The 20,776-nt window shown below is 26.1% G+C and overlaps 1 protein-coding gene across 2 annotated transcripts; it reads right to left on the reverse strand.

Moving 5' to 3' along the window:
- Positions 1-2,062: 2,062 nt before the first annotated feature.
- On the reverse strand, positions 2,063-8,097 carry LOC137821724 (protein neprosin). 2 transcript variants are annotated; one of them, XR_016515689.1, is made up of 8 exons: positions 7,339-7,969; positions 7,133-7,219; positions 6,545-6,760; positions 6,193-6,277; positions 5,855-6,019; positions 5,604-5,657; positions 5,379-5,525; positions 2,063-2,599 (listed from the first exon to the last, which is right to left on the reverse strand). XR_016515689.1 is itself a non-coding variant. In XM_068626459.2 (7 exons), the coding sequence occupies exons 1-7, from the start codon at positions 7,684-7,686 to the stop codon at positions 2,222-2,224; spliced, it is 1,395 nt and encodes a 464-aa protein (XP_068482560.1). In that variant the 5' UTR covers positions 7,687-8,097; the 3' UTR covers positions 2,063-2,221. The 2 variants fall into 2 exon arrangements, 1 of the variants encoding a protein (XP_068482560.1); XM_068626459.2 differs by lacking the exon at positions 6,193-6,277 and having other exon boundaries at positions 7,339-8,097.
- Between the last annotated feature and the right edge of the window lie 12,679 nt (positions 8,098-20,776).

The following is a 20,776-nucleotide window of genomic DNA, read 5'->3' on the forward strand; positions in this document are numbered from 1 at the left end:
GAATTAAATTTGTATATTACAATCAAATTATATCTTTTAATATTGTGAATTATATTTTTAATATCTGATAGTAATTATGCCTCAAGGGTGGAAGAAAACCTAAAGTAAAAATCAAATTAAAAAATGGATTTGGTAAAAGAAAATGGATTTTAGAGGGATCAAATGGGCAAAAATGAAATGGACAAGTTGGTAACAAAATGTTTTTCATTTGAAAAAAATGAAAATGAGATATTGAAAAATTGTAACTCTAAGGATAATAACCTTAGTTAGCCCATTTTAGTTTTATTAAAAATTTAAAAAAATAAGTTTATTCAATTTTCGCATAATAATTTTCACAAAAAAATGAATTTCAATTTTTTATGTTTGAAAAATAAAAGGCTGGAAATAATGGACTATTTTTTTGTAATTATTAATATAAACTTGTCCTAAGTGACATAAAATTTTTAGAGTTACATTTTCTTATTCGCTGACACTTTTTTCAAGTTTAACATGCATTAAGCTTCTACTATAAAAAAATGTCTATCAAGCTTCTGCTATTAAAAAAAGTGTTATTTACTCTCTTTTCTTTTACATAAAAAATGAATAAGTACGTTTTAAAAAAATACATTGATAATATAAAAAAGGTTACGATATATATATATATAATAAGTTTATTCTCTTGTAAAATAACTATTTTAAGCAATATATAAGATATTTTATTAGTTTTCGATATAATTTTTATACTGACCGTCACATAAAAGTGGTTGTCGTTTTTTTCTTAATTATGAGAAACTAAATTTGTTTTCAAATATATTAGTCTACGTTTAGATAATACTTTTGCAAATTGTAATACACATTTGTGAATTTCAATGTTGAAATGAAGGAAGATTTCAATGTTAACTTTACAAAATTCTATAGATAATATTTTGTGGATATTTGCAATTTTTCTGTGAGAAACAAATAGTTCCATACAACTCAACAATCAACTTATATAAATCATATTAAGTTTTTTTTTTTTTTCTCAAGGCAAGTGTTTTAAAAGAGTAAATTATACTAACACATCTTAAAATGTTCTTAAATTATAGAGATTTAAAAAATAAAATTACACAAGCTTCCGTATTTGTTTCAAAAATTATAGTCACTTTTTTATATCATATTTGCACCCCTTAAATTTTAAAATATTGCACTTATGACACTTAGTAAATTTGGGTAATGAAAGTATTTATAATTGTAAAACAAATAAGAAATGTAAGTATAATTTGAAAAAACTGTTATTGTAATTTTCTCCTTTTAAAACCATAAAATAGAAATGGTTGAGAATTTTTTTTAACTGTCTTCTTCAAACAAAGCATAGAAGCTTCCTTTGCAAGTCTCATAGATTTGTTTATAGGAGTAGCATGCTTGGTGCTTGTTCCCACATGCAATGCCACAAATGATTGTAACTATCCACACTAAAATACTTTTCACAGTTTTGTTAATTACTCAGGTTTAAAATTTAAGGTTTAGCACCGAGTTTTGAGTCTAACTAATTTAAGGGATATTGTAATATATTTTGGAATTATTTACATATAGGTGATGAGTAGGTTATGGATAGTTTTGTATAAAGATGAAATACAAAATGTTTATTATTTTTTGTTAATAAATTTTTTTAAATTTTAGCATTTTAAATTTTTTTAATATATTATTCAAAAAATTTATTTTTATTCAAAATGAGATTTTCAATTCATACTTGTATTTTTAATAATAATAAAAAATTATAAATTTATTATTTTAAAAGGGCTGATGCCTTAAAAGTGTTCGCAATGGTATAAGCAAATGTTTGGTCTTAGATTTCTGTAAAATCTTATTTTGTTTCGTTTTTTTTATTCTGATTGATGTTTGGAACTTTTGGTATGTATGAGGATGATATCTTGATATATTTTAGGCTTTTTAATTATGGCTAGTGCTTTTGTTAATCTGATAAGCGATCCTATTTAAAAGATAGTTATTGTGTAATTTTGTATAAGACTGGAACCACATCTGCTTTTATTTATTTATTTTTTATTGTTGATTAAAAAATATTATTTTTATGGATTAATGAGTGGGAAATTAATTTTCAAATTTAATAAATTTGGTCATCTTCCTAAGACTTACAATTTTATGTAGTAAACACAGAAACAAATAGCAAAAAAATTGGAAGAAGGTAGAGACATATATAGATGTGACAGAGAAAAGTGTATTGGATGGTATTTTTGTTTGTTGATCATGGGCATCCCACATTCCTTCCAGGGCCTCCATAGTAAAAGTAAGTTCCCCAAGCATTGCTGGTTCCTTGCCTTATGTTGTAGCAATTGGAATGATCAGCCAAGTGATGAATGTTTCTAAGAGGAAGCAAGCTATTGTCCCAATCAACCACTTGCAAGTTTCTAAAATATGCTGCTTTTCTGAACCCTTCTTCAGCAAAATGTCCACTCCCCATTTGGGTGGCAGTGTGGTATCCCCTTGAACGACTGTTCACTATTTCTCCTCCAAATTGCACCATGCTTGCATGACTCCTCAAGTGACTGAACATGTTTGCTGGCCAATACCCTACTAGCACACCTGATCCAAACTCCAACCACCAATGTCCATGCTTTGGATCCTATATATGCAAATCATTTCAACATTTATCATATAATAATGTAACATTACTTTTCAAAAATTAACAAATGGTGTTCTTTATAATTGGAAAGAGGGTCTAATTTGTGTGGTTAATTTTCACTAGTTGTACTGTTACGCTGAAGGGTCAACCGAAATGATAGGTCAAAAGGTTGAGTGTAAAAAATATAAATAAATAAAATTATAATTGATTATTGTAACAAACCCTATAATAATATAGTCCAAATTAACAAATGTGTGTTTAAAAAATATTAGGTACAAAAAGAAAAGTTCAAATAGATTTTGGACCCAATAAGAGAACACTATAAATCTAAGAGGCATGTGAGTAAATTTATCTGATAATTATATAAAACTGATTATGACTTTGACATCAGAGTGTCTTGTAGGTATACACTTCTAACCGTGAGAGGAGAAGCCGATAGATTCAGTGGATTCAGCCCAATCAAGTGAGTTTATCATACTACTTAGCTTAATTTAAAGTCAAAGAAGTGGACCAAAAGCCCAATCTGAGAACAGAGACCGAGAAGTCAAGTCAACACATTTTGCTGAAAGAATAACAGTTTTTTTTGACCTTTTACCAGAACAATAGTTGCATTGATTTTTTTATAAAAGTTAGACAATTTTTTGATATATCTAAATAATATTATTAACGTAATATAACTTTATGATAAAAAATTTATGATAAGATAAGATAATTTCATTCTAAACTAGTTGACTTACATAATTTTAATTCAAAATAATTATATAAATATTGTGTGACTTTAACTTTAAAAAAGGACCTCATTTTAATAACAAGGACAAAATTTACTCCAAATTCATAAAATCCCGATAATCACCATGCTTTCAAATAACTTTGGTACGTAACAGTGAAGAAAAGAATAAAAAAAAAGAAAAAAAAAGTAGCAGAATCTTATGGAACCAATTCCCATAGGGGCAGTGTTACTTTAATTTAGATTCTTCCTTGCTTTTACATGGGAAGTGACAAGTATCTTTGTCGGGTAGCTAAACCACATAACTAACCAACATATAGACTTCAAAAGCATCCATTTTTTAAAATTAAAAAGTATTTTCATCAAATTCTATTTTACTTTAAGTAGTTGTTATTATATTATATTATTTTTAAACTGTATTTAAATACAAAGTCTTATAAATTTTTACATTATTAATATTTAAAAAATATTATTTTAGTCTTAAGATTTAAAATCTTAATTTAACATCTATCCATATCATATTAATGTGTTCCATTTTTTTCATAACATTTAGATTTTTAAACTCAACATCCGATTTTTGAATTTAAAATACTCTAAAACAACCCTCTTTAATTTAAATAACCCATCTATTATCACACACATTTAAAAAAAATAATTATTCATAGAGAGCTTTAATAAAAAAAAAACTCCGAAAACGCTTTTCTTTTGAACTTTATAATCTTAAAGTACATTGTCTTATTTATGTTTAACTGAAATATTTTTCCCATCTTTTAACATTCAACCTAGAATTGGCAATAGTAATTTTAAAAAATGGACGATCGAGATTTTGGTTTGATAAGAAATAAGAATTTATTAAAAAGTAATTTGAAAAATCCAAAAAAACTGATTTTAATTTTTAAATAAAGTGGTCTAATAATAAATTATGATAAATATATTTCAATAAAATAACATTATTTTTAATTTAAAAAAACGTGAACCCCAATTGATATGTGGGTCTTATTCTTTTTGTTACAAAGAGGACCCTTTAGCTTTAAGTAACCATTTGTGCTCCCCTAAGAGCAACACATTCACGAAAACCTAGAGAGACCAAGCACGATAAAACTGGGAACTCAACTACATTGGTTAATAGTGATATCATAGGTTAAACTATTCCAGTTTCTAGTTATTCACATTATTGGATAAAGAAACATCATGCTAAAGTGTGTGTGTGTAGCTTTTGGTTCTTGGGTAAGACCACAATAAAAGCAAATTAGGTATCAGATACATAGCTTTATAAAAGGAAAGGAAAAGATATAGATAACTAATGGAATCTTCCATTTTAAATAACAATAACAATCACATTTAAACAAACTCAAAAAGGAAAAGCAGAAAAAATTAAACCAGTTAGTTAAACTGTTGTTTCACCATATTTTAGCTCCTGATTGGACTTATCTAAATAAGCTACCTTAGCTACGTCTAGGGTTTTTCCTATTTTAGTATAATTCCATTTGGTATTTTTTGATATGGACAAAAAAGTTTCTTCTGAAATTCAACAAGTCGTAGATATGAAATAGAATGTAATAAAATTTAAAATAATCTTTTTTATCAGTTTCAGAAAATATCAATTTAAAAAAAAAACCTACGGGTAGCATACTAGAAAGGTGAAATAAAAAAAGCAACTTTCAAACCATAAATTAAGTAAAAAAAGCAACTTTCAAACCATAAATTAAGTAAAAAAAAGCAACTTTCAAACCATAAATTAAGTAAGCCTTGAGAGTTAAGCAAAGAAAAGAGATTATTGCTTTTTTTGTCTTAGTGGTTGTTGCATTGACTAGAAAGAGAATAGAGTAACCCATCAATTTGACCTTAAAGTGTTGTTATTAAAATAGTATTCAAATATAGAAAAGATTCTTTAAATTAGTGTTTGAGTTTGGCTAAAGTACATTAATTAAAATATTAAAGTGATGAACATTCAATAACATGGCTTTATGATTTTAGGATCTACATAAGAAACTAAATGTTAATTAGTTGAAAGACAAAAAAGATGGTTTATTAAAAAATAAAAACACTGACCTTCCAAATCATTAAGCCAATATCAAATTGTCTTCTGTTGTAAGCAGATCTTGGGGAGATTGCTGCTCCTATTGCTACCCTATTGTTGGTTTGGATAAAGCCTGAACAGAGTAAATTGTAGCACCCAGTTGTTTGATATGCATCAGTCTGTTACACAACATGTATATGAGTGAGATGAAAGGTAGAAAGAAGCAAAAAATAAGCATGTGAATGTGTGGTACTCACTGTCCAATAAGTGAAGAACCTTGGATAGTTGTCTCCATACAGTTGTGGACTCACCTGAAGGAAGATCCAAAAGGAAAAACCATGGATGCTTGTTACTTTCTAGGCTAAAGTTATTACAGGAAAAAAAAAGTAAAAAGAAGAAGAAAGGCATTTGGCATAACTATTACTCAACAGAAAAAGAAGATTGAAAAATAATGAATGAGAAGTAAGATATTTGCTAAGAGTGATAATTTAAGAGAGTAGGGACATGCCTGCCAACCAGCTTCTATGGTGTTCAGATCTTTACCAAAGGAGCCAGCAATAACCCACATTTGTGACAAGCTGAATTCAAATTCATCACTTACACTTGGTGCCCACACGTTTATGCTTGCCCTTGCTCCATAGTACTGATCCCCATTTACAAAAACAACAGCATGCTGCAATTGAAAAATTAAGGTACATGTAAATAAACAAGTACTTTAATTCATTGAGTAAACAAAAGGGGTGTTTTTTTAGTTAATTTTGGTGGAAAAATGTAAATGTTTGGTATCCAATAACCAACATAGATACAAGGAGAGCCTCCTCATCCAAGTCATGATTTTGATCTCACTTTTTGGTGCAAGCAAGAACCAAACTTTTACTAGTGGTGTCCATTCACTGTCTGTTCCCTGCTGTTTTTGGAACTCATGTTCAAACTGTAGACAAATACGGAAAAGAAGTGTCTCTCTTTTTCTTTATGAGGTGGAAAATAGCGGGAAATGAAAGATCCTATTCATGAATGAATGCACTGTGAAATAAGAAATGAAAAAGAAAATAAAAAAGATTCCTTTGAAAGTAAATGAAAGGAAAAGACTATTTTTTTTGTCTAATTAGGATTAGAGATAAAGAAAAACAACTGAAAAACTGTGTCCAATATTTGTTGGTGAGAGGAAATGTCAGTGTTTTTTGGTCAAATAACAAACCTCATGACCACTGCCAGATGAGTCTCTCCGTACAGCTCTTGGTTTTCTTCCAAATCTTCGGATAGAACTTGCTCTAAGAATATCCTCCTCTGTTGTTCTTCTGATTGGTACAGTTCCTTCTGGGCATGTTTCACCAGAATCACTCCACAGCTGAAAGCTCTCACTTTCCCTATCTACTTTGGTCTGGTTTTTCTCCCTTGGCCTCTCTGGTGGATCCTGTAAAATTCAATGTCTAAATTAAAACTTTCAGTCATTTAGACTATAACAGAAAGAAAAAAAACAGCATAGCCACACAGGAATTCTACAATGATTGGTTCAAACTCCATAGCAAACATAACAAATAAGTAAACCTTTAAAATCTCAAACAGCCACTTGTGAAAGAGATGTGGTTGTTTCACTTTAAGCAGTAGTATTGAATTCAAATTCTGTAAATATGTAGTTGAATTAAATGTTTGGAAGAAGAGTTGTGTGAATGGAATTGGTTCTATTCTACCTAAGTTAAACAGAATGAAGTCTTCTTATGTGGCCTCACAAAAAAAAATCCAAAAGAAAGGAAATTGTTTGGGTGGAATGAGTTGGAGAAATTACCAATGGTGTGTGCCCTCTAAGCTTTGGATGGTCAAAAGCTGGCTGCTGGTGAGATAATACACAATCTATCAAATCACCATCTGGACTCTGCAACAAAATAACAAAAGCAAAACCCCAAAACATCACTAAACCAGAGAAATAAAAAGGAAAATAACAGTGTCACTGTCATCAGTCACCACAAGTTATGGATCACAAAAGGAAGATGCCTGAATTGTCTTGACAGGAGGCTTGTTAATCCTCTTCAAGTGAGCTCTGACTCTCCTCAACTTGAGCAGTTCATGAGGTGGCCTAAAAGTGTGGTTGCCCTGCATGGGGTGGCACATTGCTGGGGCAATTGAAGTAACAAGGAGCAGCAAGGCAACAAAAGAAGGTATCACAGGTGGAGCATTTTGGGAAGTGAAAGAAGCCAATTTTGGAGAATGGTTTTGTTGTGCACATGTCTGTTCTGGGACACCATCATTGTCTGGTTGTGTGCATTGTTGTCTTGTTGTTGTGTTGTGAGCTGCAACAAAAAATGGATCATTGCTATCTTCTGAATGTCTTTTCATTCCCATAACTAAACACAATTGTGACTGAAGAAGAACCAAACTGCTGATAAGAACTCAAAGTTTGTTCACTGCCTTCTCCTTTTCAAGTTGTTTATAACTACTTCCACATCTGGTCCTGCAGAGAGACACAGAGAGAAAAGAGAGAGAAAGAGAGAGAGAAAGTGTAGTGGTCTGAACCAAATTTATGCCTCCATGCCCACACCATAAACATTCAGAAACCTGTTTATAAATTAGATCCCCATGGTGGGGTTGTACTTCCATCTTTGATGTTCTCTTCCAACTCTTGTTCTCCACACCATAGATGTAGAATTATAAATAAATAAACTACAATTTAGATTTACTTTATATGTTAAAACTAAACACAACTATTTTTTTCTTCTTCAATAACTTCAAAATAAGCAATACAACTGATTTTCTGTAGTTTTGTTCTTGGTGTTCTGCAACATATCATTCTAATGAAAATAAATTATATTAAAAAATAACGATTCTTAATTTTCTAAAATCCAGAGTTATGATTCATTTCATAAATAATAACACAGTACAACATAATTTACAAATAATTTTGTCTCCTTAAATATCAACTCCCATATTAATTCTTTAAAAAATCAATATCTCATAAGTCTTGAAAAAATTGTCACCAAAATAATTCTTGAAAAATTTATGCATGGTATGTTAATCTTTGTGGAGAATTAAAACAAAACAGTGACACAGAATGAATGTGGTATTCTTTTATATTTTTAAATGATTGATTTGATAGAAAAGTAAACTTTGAAAGGTCAACTGAATATTTTTTAAGAACTAATTAGATTATTAAATCATTAAAAAAAGTATGAAGACAATCATTCCATTATTTTGAAAACAAACTAAAATAATTTATTTAGTTAAAAAAAAGTAATTTATAACATTTTAAAGTAAAATAATTTATATGTCTTGGTAGGATCCTTGTGAAACATTTTGTATTGATGATTTCAAGTGGAAATAAATAGTTTATATGGAAATTCTTAAATGAATCTAATTTTGGCACTTCTACAAGTTTTTTTTTTGTTTGTCTTAATTGATACTGTCTATATTTTGTACGTACGGACACAGAAGACCAAATAAATAAATAAAACAGTGTATTTTTTTTTTCTATAATCAGAAACCATTTAAATTTTATTTGATTCTCAACTAATATATATCTTACTAAATAAAATAGTATTTTTTTTTATCTTTAGTCTGTATCTAAACTTAAAATGGAATCTAGATTTTTAATTATAAAAAAAAAAATGTCGAACTACTTCGCATAAATTTATGTATTATATTTTAAAAGGCAACAGTTTTACATTATATATAGTTTATTTACATTTCAAGGATTCATATATCAAAATATTTCTTATACATTCAGAGGAGTAACAAAATTGTGGTGATCATGGAAGGAATTAAAGCAAAATATTATATTTTTAAAGCATGGGTTCATTTTTTCGATGATTTTTCCAACAAGAAATTAAAAAAAAAAATCATTATAAGTTTGATTCAATATTTCTCTATTTTTTATTTCTATGTATTTTTTATACGATCATTGGACCAGTGAAAAGCTTATCATTATATCGAGATAAGTCTTCAAATATAATGTTTAACCACATTTATGAAAAGTTTATTTCAAAATTTTACATCAATTAAAAATCAAATAAATACAAAACTTAAATTTTTTGAATTAAAATTTAAATTTATTTCTAATATAATATTAAATTTATTCAGCGAAATTAATTATTGTTGTTAATATAAAATTGAAACCTTATAATATTCAATAAGAAAATTATTAAAATAAATCATGGTTAGATTTTTTTTATATAATAAATAAATTTACAATTTAAGTTTTTAAAATATTTTATACTGTCTTATTACGAGAAAGTTTAAAATTTATATTAAAAATAAATCTCAATTTTATATTATAGTACATAAAAAATATATTTGATTGTTATATTTTGAAGTGATATTCAACTAAACTAGTTTTTGAAGGATGAAATGTGTACGAAATAAATAGGTTGCATATGGTGGACACTAAATAGCTGTAAACAGAAAAATTGAATGCAAAGATATGGTAGTAATGAAGATGGAGAGTAGTAGAGAAGAATTAGGAATTAATGAGAGTGCAAAGGTTGGTGATATGATTGTATGAACATAAATTTTTGTTAAAGATGATGTGCAAATTTTGGTCAAAAAATTGAAGCAATTGTTGTGTGAGTGGTGTGGTGATTTTGTGGTGTGATGATATTAGGAGTCTTGGAATGTTGTCTGAGTCTGACCTGCTGATATCAGCTTTTACTTTTTGTTCTGCTCCTATTATTAATTGCCCTACAAATATTTTACACAATAAAGATTGTAAAAATATGTTATGGGCCATGCCTAATAATGATATCCACTACCTCCACCATCCTCATCATCATCACCAAACATTTACAATCACAAATTCTTACTACCCCTATAAACTAAATTAATATATGTTGCTACTACTAGGTTGGATTTTTTTGTGTGTTTGAGAGTTGAAGAATTCTTGATATTGTGAAATATCATTATCAAAAAAATGTATGACTTTTATCACCATACTTGTCTAGGTGGGACAAAAAATGCTTATAACTTATTATTGATTTCGAAACAATATAAGAATTTATATATATATTAAAAAGAGTTTTCTAAAGGTTCAACTAACTTAAAAAAATAAATTGTAAATATCTCACAGATTTAAGTATTTTTAGTTAACTTTTTTATTAAAAGCTAATTAGGTAGTGAAAGTATTTATTTTCATTTAAGTGTTTTATTTTTCAATAAAATGACATTTTTTTATTATCTTCAACTCATAATCAATTTATTTTTCCTTTTAACTTTAACTTTAAGTTAACTGACAAATTGAAAGGAATTGTAAAGGGAAGAAACAAGTTAATTCAGGAATTGATATGAACAGACAAAAAAAGAGTTAACAATATAATGAAACGACATTATATTTAGAAAAAATAAAATAAATAAAAAATAAAAACATTTTAAATACTTTTAATAGATTATTTTTATTAAAATATCAATTAAAAATACCAAAATATTTTTTAGATACTTACATCTTTATTAAACCATAGGAAAGATGATTTTATTTGTCTATTACTAAAGTGTAAAAACCATAAATATAAACATGAACTAAAATATAAATTTAAATATTATTTGCTTAATCTCTTCCTCTTCCTTTTTTTCTTCAATTTTTCTCTCATACCTCATCTATTTTAAAATCTAATCAGGAGTCATGATACATTTCTACCCAATCAGGTTTTTAAACAGAGTAAGTTCATTTTTACTTTAAAGATCTCTTATTCTCTGTTTTTCTCTATGATTTAGTCATCAATCTTAGTGGGGTCAGTTGAGAAAAGTAATTCTCTCAACTTATTCTATTATATACTGATTTTTTGTTCTGTCTGGATAACTTGCATTAGGCCCTTAAACCTTGAAGCTTATCCAGATTGGGAGGATAAAATTATAGAGGTTGTTTGGAAAGCAAGCAATTAAGGTAAGGGAAACTAACTTTAATTTTTAATAGCACCCTAGGCTAGAAGATCTGGATGTAGAGGGGATGTGGTCCTAATATTCAATTTCTCTTGCAGGGATGTTGTGTTGTTTGTTTATATATTATTTAAACTTGTAGAAATATTAAATTTTGATGGTTTAGTATTTAAGTGTTGTTTTTTTTGTTAAATAGATTTTTGAATGTTGTGGATCGTGTTTTGAATGATATTGTATGATGAGAAAGGTATGAAATTGAATTCATACATTTGGGATAATGTATGGACTTATGTTTGTTGTGTATTAAGTATTGATGCCTATGTGGTAACAGAGATCTCCGAGCTTCACTGATGATCTAAGTTACGTAGACTAAGATATTAGGTGGTGAGAAGTTGACGGAGGAGGTCATGCACACCATGACGAGATGCACAACTTGGGTTATATTGAACTTACCTTAATCCTTTATCTTGGATTCGCTAGTAATCTTTGGATCAGGCGTTAGTCTCTGGTAGAACTTACTTAATACGGGTCTTCCGGAAGTCGGTTTGTTGAATATCCTGGATGTGTAGATCCATGTGAGATCTATGTGATTGTTTTATGTTGGTATTTGAAGAAGGTTGAATAATTGAGAAATTGATCCATGTAATTTGGTTTTCTCTTTTGATTTAATTGTGTAAATTATAAAACTTTATTTTCACTAGCTTACCCTTTCTTTTCTTATTGTGTTGTGAATTGCGATGATTGTACTATGTACACAAACATATGATCATACAGGTGTTAGAAGTTCTGGAGGGCTTTAAGATGTAGTTTTGAACTTTATATTGTTAATATTTGTATTTCTATAAGTCATAATTTTGTAATATATTTTGAAAAACTCTAAACTTGTATAGAAATATAAAAGTAATTTATAATTAAAAATCTTAAATTAATTATTGATGCGAGATAATATAAAAGTTACCATTAACTTATAATTAAAGACTATTTTAAATTTTTTTTTTCATGCTCAAGCTAAGTGATAGTAAAATTATTAAGATTGGTCACTTACCTAATAATTTTTGTTTGTATTGGTTTCAGTTAAGAGTATAAACAATTTAGGTCGAGTTAGTTTTTGGACTTACGTAAACCGGCTCATTTTTTAAAATAATAAGTAAGTTTTGAAAAAATAAAGATACTACTATTATTTTATCACAACATATAGATAGGTTAAAATTTGTACATTACATAATTATATTTATAAATAAAAAATTAATTTAATTAATATTATTTAAATTTTAGATATACTGTTTTAACTTTTTAGATTTGAAAATATTTTTTTTTTGTTTTTTTAAAAACAGATGAGAATAATTTTGTTCAACATAAATTAAACCTAAAAAACATCCAATTCAATTTAAATAAAAGTAATAGCATACTATGTTATTTTTATTAGTTAACCCCATAGACTCATCGTGCTAGATAGGACCATCCATTTTTATGCATCCCTTAGAAACTTGTGTAAGATAAAAAAAAACTTCTTAATTATTCTCAATTCATTAAATAGTTTATGGTTTTTTGTTTTCAATTTCAATCCACTTTCACTTGCTAAACCAAGTTAGTTGCCTACAATTTATTTAGGTCTATCAAAACATTTTTTCTAATAAAAGTATAATTATCATAAATTCTAATTCTAATTCTAAATATTTAATATTATTACATAAAAACCTTTAGTTGAGAATAACAAGCGAGAATCATGTTGATTAATCTTGCTATTGATGCAATTATCTTATATTAATTCATTGTAGTAGTTCATTACATGATAGAATGGAATATATAAAAATTAAAACAAGTTAGTTAAAATTATATATATAAAAAAAATCGATAACAACAAGAGAAATATTGATTTTGGAACGTTCAAAACCTTTGGTTCTATTTGATTTGGATTAAAATTTCATTTTGAATTTTTTTTAAAGTATAACTATTAGTTTTTGAGAAATTGTATTGTTATTAATGATATTATATATTAAAAAAGAAAATATTTTGAAAAACTAAATAATATTGAAAAAAAATGTCTATATAAAATGGCTTTATTTTATATATTAAAGTCAATGGAAGGTTAAATTTGTCATTGATCTCTTTGTGCCGACAATTTAGCAATGCTATAAGAGATCCCATAGTTTGTAACTTCAAATTAACATTTTTTTTCCACAATTTTATGTTCTTTTTCTACACATTTCTTCAAATTATTATCAAAATTTTATCGTATGTAAATGTGAAAAAGAGAAGCAGAAAATTAAAAATAAATAATACTTCTAAGACTTTGTTCTTTAATCGAATTGAATCACATAATATGATCTATATATCTAATTTCACTTAATAAATAAGAATTTATTATTGTTATTAATAAGTTGTAAAACTTATAACAAGGGTAGGAATCGAATGGCTATACTTGTAAAAATAGGATTTAGTGTTATTCAAATCTAAATACTAAGTCTCATTTATTTACTCTATATAGATTTCTTTACTAAAAATTTACTTTAAAAAAACTTATTTTGCAATATTTTTAAAAAATGGTTACCTAACATATGTTTAAATAAATTAGTAGGGTAGAATGTTTGGGACAATTTTCTTTGATATTTAAGATTTTTTAGACTTTTTAAAAATAATAACTATTTAAAAATTTCATTTGGTAAAGTTACTCGAATAAAGTTTTTAGTCAGTAATCAATTGTATTCAGTGAAATAAATTAATTTTTTACTATACAGAACTTATACAATAATATAATTCATTGTTAGAAGTTTAGGAAAAAAACAATTATATTTAAAGAGATTTACATGATTCGGCTTAAGAAGATTTTTAAATATTGTAAATTTGAACTTGAGTGTTAAAAGAAGATATAAATTTATTTTTATATAGCACTTCTACTAATATACGTATTAAAAATCAAAATAGTATTCATTAATTTTTCATTTTTCATTTAAAAGAGATGCATTTCCAATATGAAGATATTACGTTATTATACTTTATTTAACATTTTTAATTGTACTTATTCTTAACGTGTGCTGAAACTGTAAATAATGATCACATCCTCCATTCAATAATTTTTATCTTTATGCATTAACTTATTTACTAAATGAAAATACATTCTTTACAAATAAAGTAAATTAGTTTTTATTTACTAAATGAAAATACATTCTTTACTAAAATCTGGTAAAACAAAAAGCGTGGATAGCTCCTCCCATAGCCTGTTATTCTCATGTTATTCTCCTTTTCTTTAGATTTTATTAGTAACTCACAATTATTATGGAATCAAAGATACTCGATCAGATTTTAAATAGAGTAAAGTTTCTTTTTACTTAAAAGATTCATTATTTTATGTTTTTCTCATGATTTTGTCATTAATCTATGAAGGATTAATTGAGAAAATTCTCTTAACGCGATTAATCTTATATTGAAATTTGGTAACTTTTGAATAACTTGGTTCAAGTCCTCAAATTTTTATATAGCTTTTATGACTTAGATCTTGGAAGGTTACTTTAGAGATAAGAAATTTTAGGTAAGAGAATATAGTATTCTCTTTTAATAGATGAAAATTTATGAGAAGGATTGAAAGTTTTAAACAATTGTAAAAGTGGTTAATGATTTTAAATTGGGTGTGGTATGAATTATGAAGTTTAATCTTGATTTTTACTTGAAAAATGGGTTTTAAAAGGAGGTATACATGCTCTCAATCTCATATCCGCTCAACAAGGTTGCTATGTGCTAAACGGATTTTGACATGCAAATTTGGGGTGTTCTTATGTAACAACGTTTTTTTTCAAAAGTTGCATACCCCTCCCCCGTGCCATTTTCTTCTTTCTCTCTCACTCCCTCATCATATTCTCTTCTCTCCCTCTCTTAATTTTCTCTCCCAATCTTCATCTATGTTAGAATTTGATCATAGCACACTATAGCTGAGGAGTTAAGGAACATTTCTACCCGATCAAATTTTTAAATAGAGTAAGTTCATTTTTGTTCTAAAGTTTCTTTGTTCTCTATTTTTCCTTAGGATTTAGTCATCAATCTTGGAGGGGTTAGTTGAGAAGTTTAATCCTCTCAACTTATTCTGCTATATACTGAATTTTTGTTCAGTTTGGATAACTTGTTGCTTTAGGCCCGTAAATCTTGAAGCTTATCCAGACTGTGGGGAATAAAATTCCAGATGTTGCTTGGAAAGCAAGCAATTAAGGTAAGGGAAGCTAAATTTAATTTTTAATAGCACCCTAGGATAGAAAATCTGAATGTGGAAGGGACGTGATCCCAATATTCCCTTATGTTCTTATATTGTGTTTATATATTGTGTTCTTTGTTTATATATTATTTAAAATTTATAAAAACATTATATTTTTATGGTTTAATATTTAAGTGTTTTTTTTATGTTAATTAAGCTTTTGAATGTTGTGGATCGTGTTTGGAATGATATTGTATGATGAAGTGATGTGGAATTGAATTCATACATTTGAGATAATGTATGGACTGATGTTTGTTGTGTATTATGTATTGATGTTATGGGGTAATAGAGATCTCCGAGTTTCACTGATGATCTAAGTCACATAGACTAAAATATCAGGTGGTGAGAAGCTGATGGGGGAGTTCATGCACACCGTAATATCATGCACGACTTGGGTTGTATTGAACTTACCCTGATCCTTTCTGTTGGATTCGCTGGTAATCTTTGGATCAGGTGCTAATCTCTGGTAGAACTTACTTAATACGGGTCTTCCGGAAGACGTTGTTTGTTGAATATTCTGGATGTGTAGATCCATGTGAGATCTATGTGATTGTTTTATTGTTAAGATTTGAAGAAAATTGAATAATTTGAGAAATTGATCATGTAATTTGGTTTTCTCTTTTGATTTAATTGTGTATATTATAAAATTCTATTTTCACTAGCTTACCATTGCCTTTTCTTGTTGTGTTTGAACTACGATGACTGTACTACGTACACGAGCAGATGATCTTACAGGTGTCTGAGGATCTGAAGCGCTTTAGGGTTCTGATTTTGAAACTTATATTGTAAATATTTCTATTTTTTATATGTATTAAGAATGTTTTGAAAAAACTCTAAGCTTGTATAGAAATATGTAGAACTTGTATTTTAATAGTTAGATGTTATTTTCTAGGGTGTTACATCTTGGCCCCAAATCTACTCAACATTTTTCCTATGCTTAAAGCGTATTTTATATGCAGAGTTAGGGGAGATCTCAATCTCAAATTCGCTCATTGAAATTTCATGTGCTAAAGAGATTTGAGATGTAATTTTTTGGTGTTTGCAATATCAATTTGACTCAGTCAATCTTAATTGGCTCAAACCATTTTGACAACATTTATTATTTTGTTCATCTACCTTTTTGTTTCTTTTCTATATACCATGACATTGAATTAAATCTTTTGAAAATTTATCATTTTATAAATTAGAAGTGATTCCAACTTTCCAAGGCTTATATTTGATTAAATTTATGCAACATAAGTGTTTAAAACAATTTATAAAATTGAATTTGTGAAATTTTTTATGTTATGTGATTATTGTTGATATTTTCTACCAGTTTTAAAAGTATTGACTTCTGTGTGATTGAATGGTATGTTGATGAATGAGAAGAAATATGAATCATGTGGAATGTTATCAAGATATAATATTTTTAGGAAAAGAAATACCGTGTTGAGATTGATTAGGATGTTCATTGACTAGTGATTCACCTAGGAGGAGATATCATGACTCAACTAATATAATAAAATCATATAAATGAAGTTATTCAAGTGATGAGAGTCGAAGAAGGTTCATATGACTTTGTTTACGGTTTGAAAAATAATTTGGTATGGCAGATCATGTGAATTAACCCTATCACAAGAGGTGATTGATATTGAGATTATTATGTGCATAACTGTGTGGGTTTCAGAGTGTGGTAGTGTAACAGGTACAAATCTCTGAGTCTAAGTCAATGCACGAGTCTTTCGAAAGTAGAGTCAAATGTTTGTATGTGGACGTAAGTGGATTTCTAACGTGAGTGATATGAAACTATGTCAATGGATTTCTAGCATGAGTGATGAACATGAAATACAAACACTTAACTGATTAGAATATTTGGAATGAATGGAGTGTGATGAATCATATGATTATGATTGGATGCTTCAAATCTAAAGTTTTATCGAAAGTTTTAAGAATAAATAGCTTACTGTATTTTTTTGTTGGTGTTGTTTATTTTAAAAATATGTGATGATCGTATGTTACACGTGAGCAAATAATGTTGCAGGTTATGAGACTCTAAAATGAAAATGATAAAATTTTTCTTTTAAATATTTTAATATTTTGTTTGATGATGTATATATTTCAAAATCTCTACAAGAAAGGATAATATCATGTACACTTTATTTATATATTAATCACATAGTAGGTTGATAAGGTTTAGTAGGAATGTTACATTAACCACAAACCATAACATTAATTAATGAAGTAGATTTTTAACTTTAATTATATAAATAATTTAAAATTTATCCTTAACTATATTTATGGATTAGTAGCTACCCATTGAAATTGTAATTGAAATTCTTGAATTATTTTGCGAAGATGAAGATATCAAATTCAAACTCATCTTTTTTTTTAATCCATGTAAAAAGTTGATTAATTTTTTTCTTTATCAAATCCATTTTCAAAATATTTTTTAATTAATTTGATCATACATAAATAATTCTTATTCAAAGATATAAAAACAATTAATACAATTCATTATATAAAAATTATAATTTATTAATTAAGGTACAAAGTATGCATTATATATTATTTATCATATATATATGAAAAAAATAAGTTACTATATTAACTAAATTATATACTATTTTATAGATTAAAAAAAATTATTAATATTTAAATTAGTTTCTATTACAAATAAAAATTTATAAACAACTTTCTAAATTGATATCTAATTAACTACCGATGTTTTAGCTACCAACTACTTTAAATTCTAAAATTGATAGTTAAAATCTTACTAGCTAATTATATATTAGGTTAAAAACTAATTTATAAACTTTTATTTATAATAAAAATTACTTTAAATATCAATAATATTTTAGTCTATAAAATAATATCTAATTTATAATTTTCTTGTAGTGGAAAACCATTAAATAAAAAATATTTGTAGGAAAATCATTAAATAAAAATTAATTATAAAGACATAAAATAATTAGTCACTAGATTGACTAAATTAGATATTATTTTAGAAACTAAAAAAATTATTGGTATTTAAAGTAATGTCTATTATTAATAAAAATTTATAAATTAGTTTCTAAATTAGTATCTAATTAGTTACCGAAGTTTTAACTACCAACTACTTTAGATTATAAGATTGGTAGCTATTGTAGTAATTGGATACCAATTAACTAATTAGATGTTAATTTATAAACTAGTTTATAAATTTAAAAACTATTTTAGATATCAATAATTTTTTAGTGTATAAAATAATATTTAATTTAGTCAACATAATAACTAATTACTTTTTGTTATTAAAATTATTTTTTATTTAATAATTTTCATTTTAATTTAATAATTTTTTATGGTGTTCGTGGAAATCGTGTGAAAACAAATGTGATATACAATACTCAATTTTAAATAAAAATAAAAATTAATCAAGTTAAATCCAACACTTTGACTTTTAAAAATAAATAATTGCTGAAATAGTCTGGTTTATTTAAAATAAGTAAAATTTACAAATTAGAAGTTTAACTTGTATAAGATCATAAAACTTGTACTTGATTCATTTAGCTTGTTTTTCCATTTGATAATTTTCCTCAAACTATTTTAATAGCATGTCTTTATTTATATGTGTTATATTAAAGGATGAAGTGAAAAATAAATTCAATATAAAATATAAAATATAATTTGACACAATTAAACATTTTTAATGCACATTTCTATTGTTGTTAGATTTTGTAAGGGTATGATTCTTAATTGAAGCATAATATTAAAAATTCCTGTGACCCATCATAAGGTAGAGAAAGTTTGGAACCAGAAAAGCATGGGTCATTGCACTGTTGTCTTTTTTATTGGTTTCTTTTTCTTTCTTTTTACAGAGAACCAGTGGTTGAAGAGAAGGTATTAGAAAAACTGTTGCAATCACTACACCTATTATTGATAAAGGTACAAGTGAGTCACTTTCAACATAAAACCTACCATATTTAAAGAGATTTATTATTCTTTTTTCTATAAAAGTAGGTATGGTAAATTCAAAGGAGTTATTAATTGAAATGGATTTTGAATATCTGCATTTCCATGATGAAGGAAACAAATTTTTATTTATTTTTTACTTTTTAAAGCATATTGGGAGGTACAAATATACAAATGTGCAATCAGTATCTTTTTTTTTTCAGGGTTAATCAATTTGCTTGGTTTTGATAAAAAGCTGACATAGTTCCAATTTTTTTTTTCTGAACTAATGTTTTTTTGTTTAAATTATCCAACTAAATTTAGATTCCTTTTATTTATTAAAATAATAAAAAAATTTATTAGTCACGAATCTAAATCCTATACCAAATTCTGATTTTTTTTTTACAAAAAAGTAAAAGAACTAATTTAATAAATAATTAATAAAATAAAATAAAATATTTTTATTTTGTTGTGGGTTCATTAAAAATAATTGTAATAATAAAATGAAATAATTTAATATATAAAACTAATTAATAGAAATAATATAAAAAAACGTTACATTAGAATAATAGTTTTAAAATAATGTAAAACAAAATTAGTAAATATATAATAAGAATAATTTTAAATCATCGATAGGATGAAATAAGATAAGTACATAATTATAAAAATGTAGTAATACTAATTGAAGAAATAAGAACAATTTAAATAGTTTTATATGATAAAATAAAAAATATGTTTGAGAATGATAAATAAATATTAATTTAAAAGTGACTATTATTATTTTTGTATTAGTAATTGTCAATATGAATTAAAAATAAATTCATGAGTAAGTAATACTATGAATTTGAATTCAAATAATAATAATAATAATAATAATAATAAAATTATTATATCTTTTAATTAGTGAATAAATATATAGGTGATATGAAACTAATATTATATATATAATATTAGATTTGAAATAAATGGTATGTTATATATCGAGTAATAAATTTAATTCTATAAATATTATGAAGATTTATGTCAATTTTTATTCAAGTATAATACATTATATTATAATATTATATGTGCGAGGTTTTAGTTTTCATAACAATGTTACCTATTATATAATTTTATTTTTAGTTTATATTAATAATCATTAATATAGAATACTACTAATCAATTATAAATTAATATTTACTTATTCATTTTCCAAATATCTTTTCATTTATATAAATAGTCAATTCAGTGTAATAAGTAATAATATATATTATTTTTAGTATAAAAAAAACTACAATCTTAATACAAGACATGTTTAGTTTTTAATAATCATCACATATATTTAATAAAAAAAATTAACATTAACCTTGAAGAAACTACTAAAAATTTTAAATTTAGGAAACAAGAAGTAAATAATATATTTAACCTTAAAAAAACTACTAGTTT

Source organism: Phaseolus vulgaris, chromosome 9, assembly GCF_051622355.1.
Source record: "Phaseolus vulgaris cultivar YP4 chromosome 9, ASM5162235v1, whole genome shotgun sequence".
NCBI classification, from domain to species: domain Eukaryota; kingdom Viridiplantae; phylum Streptophyta; class Magnoliopsida; order Fabales; family Fabaceae; genus Phaseolus; species Phaseolus vulgaris.

Coding starts and splice junctions, on each gene's coding strand:
- LOC137821724 (XM_068626459.2), bottom strand. CDS start 7,686: ATGGGAATGAAAAGACATTCAGAAGATAGCAATGATCCATTTTTTGTT. Junction 7,220..7,338: donor CTCCTGTCAAGACAATTCAG/GCATCTTCCTTT, acceptor ATTTTGTTGCAG/AGTCCAGATGGTGATTTGAT. Junction 6,020..6,544: donor CATCTGGCAGTGGTCATGAG/GTTTGTTATTTG, acceptor TTTCAATTGCAG/CATGCTGTTGTTTTTGTAAA.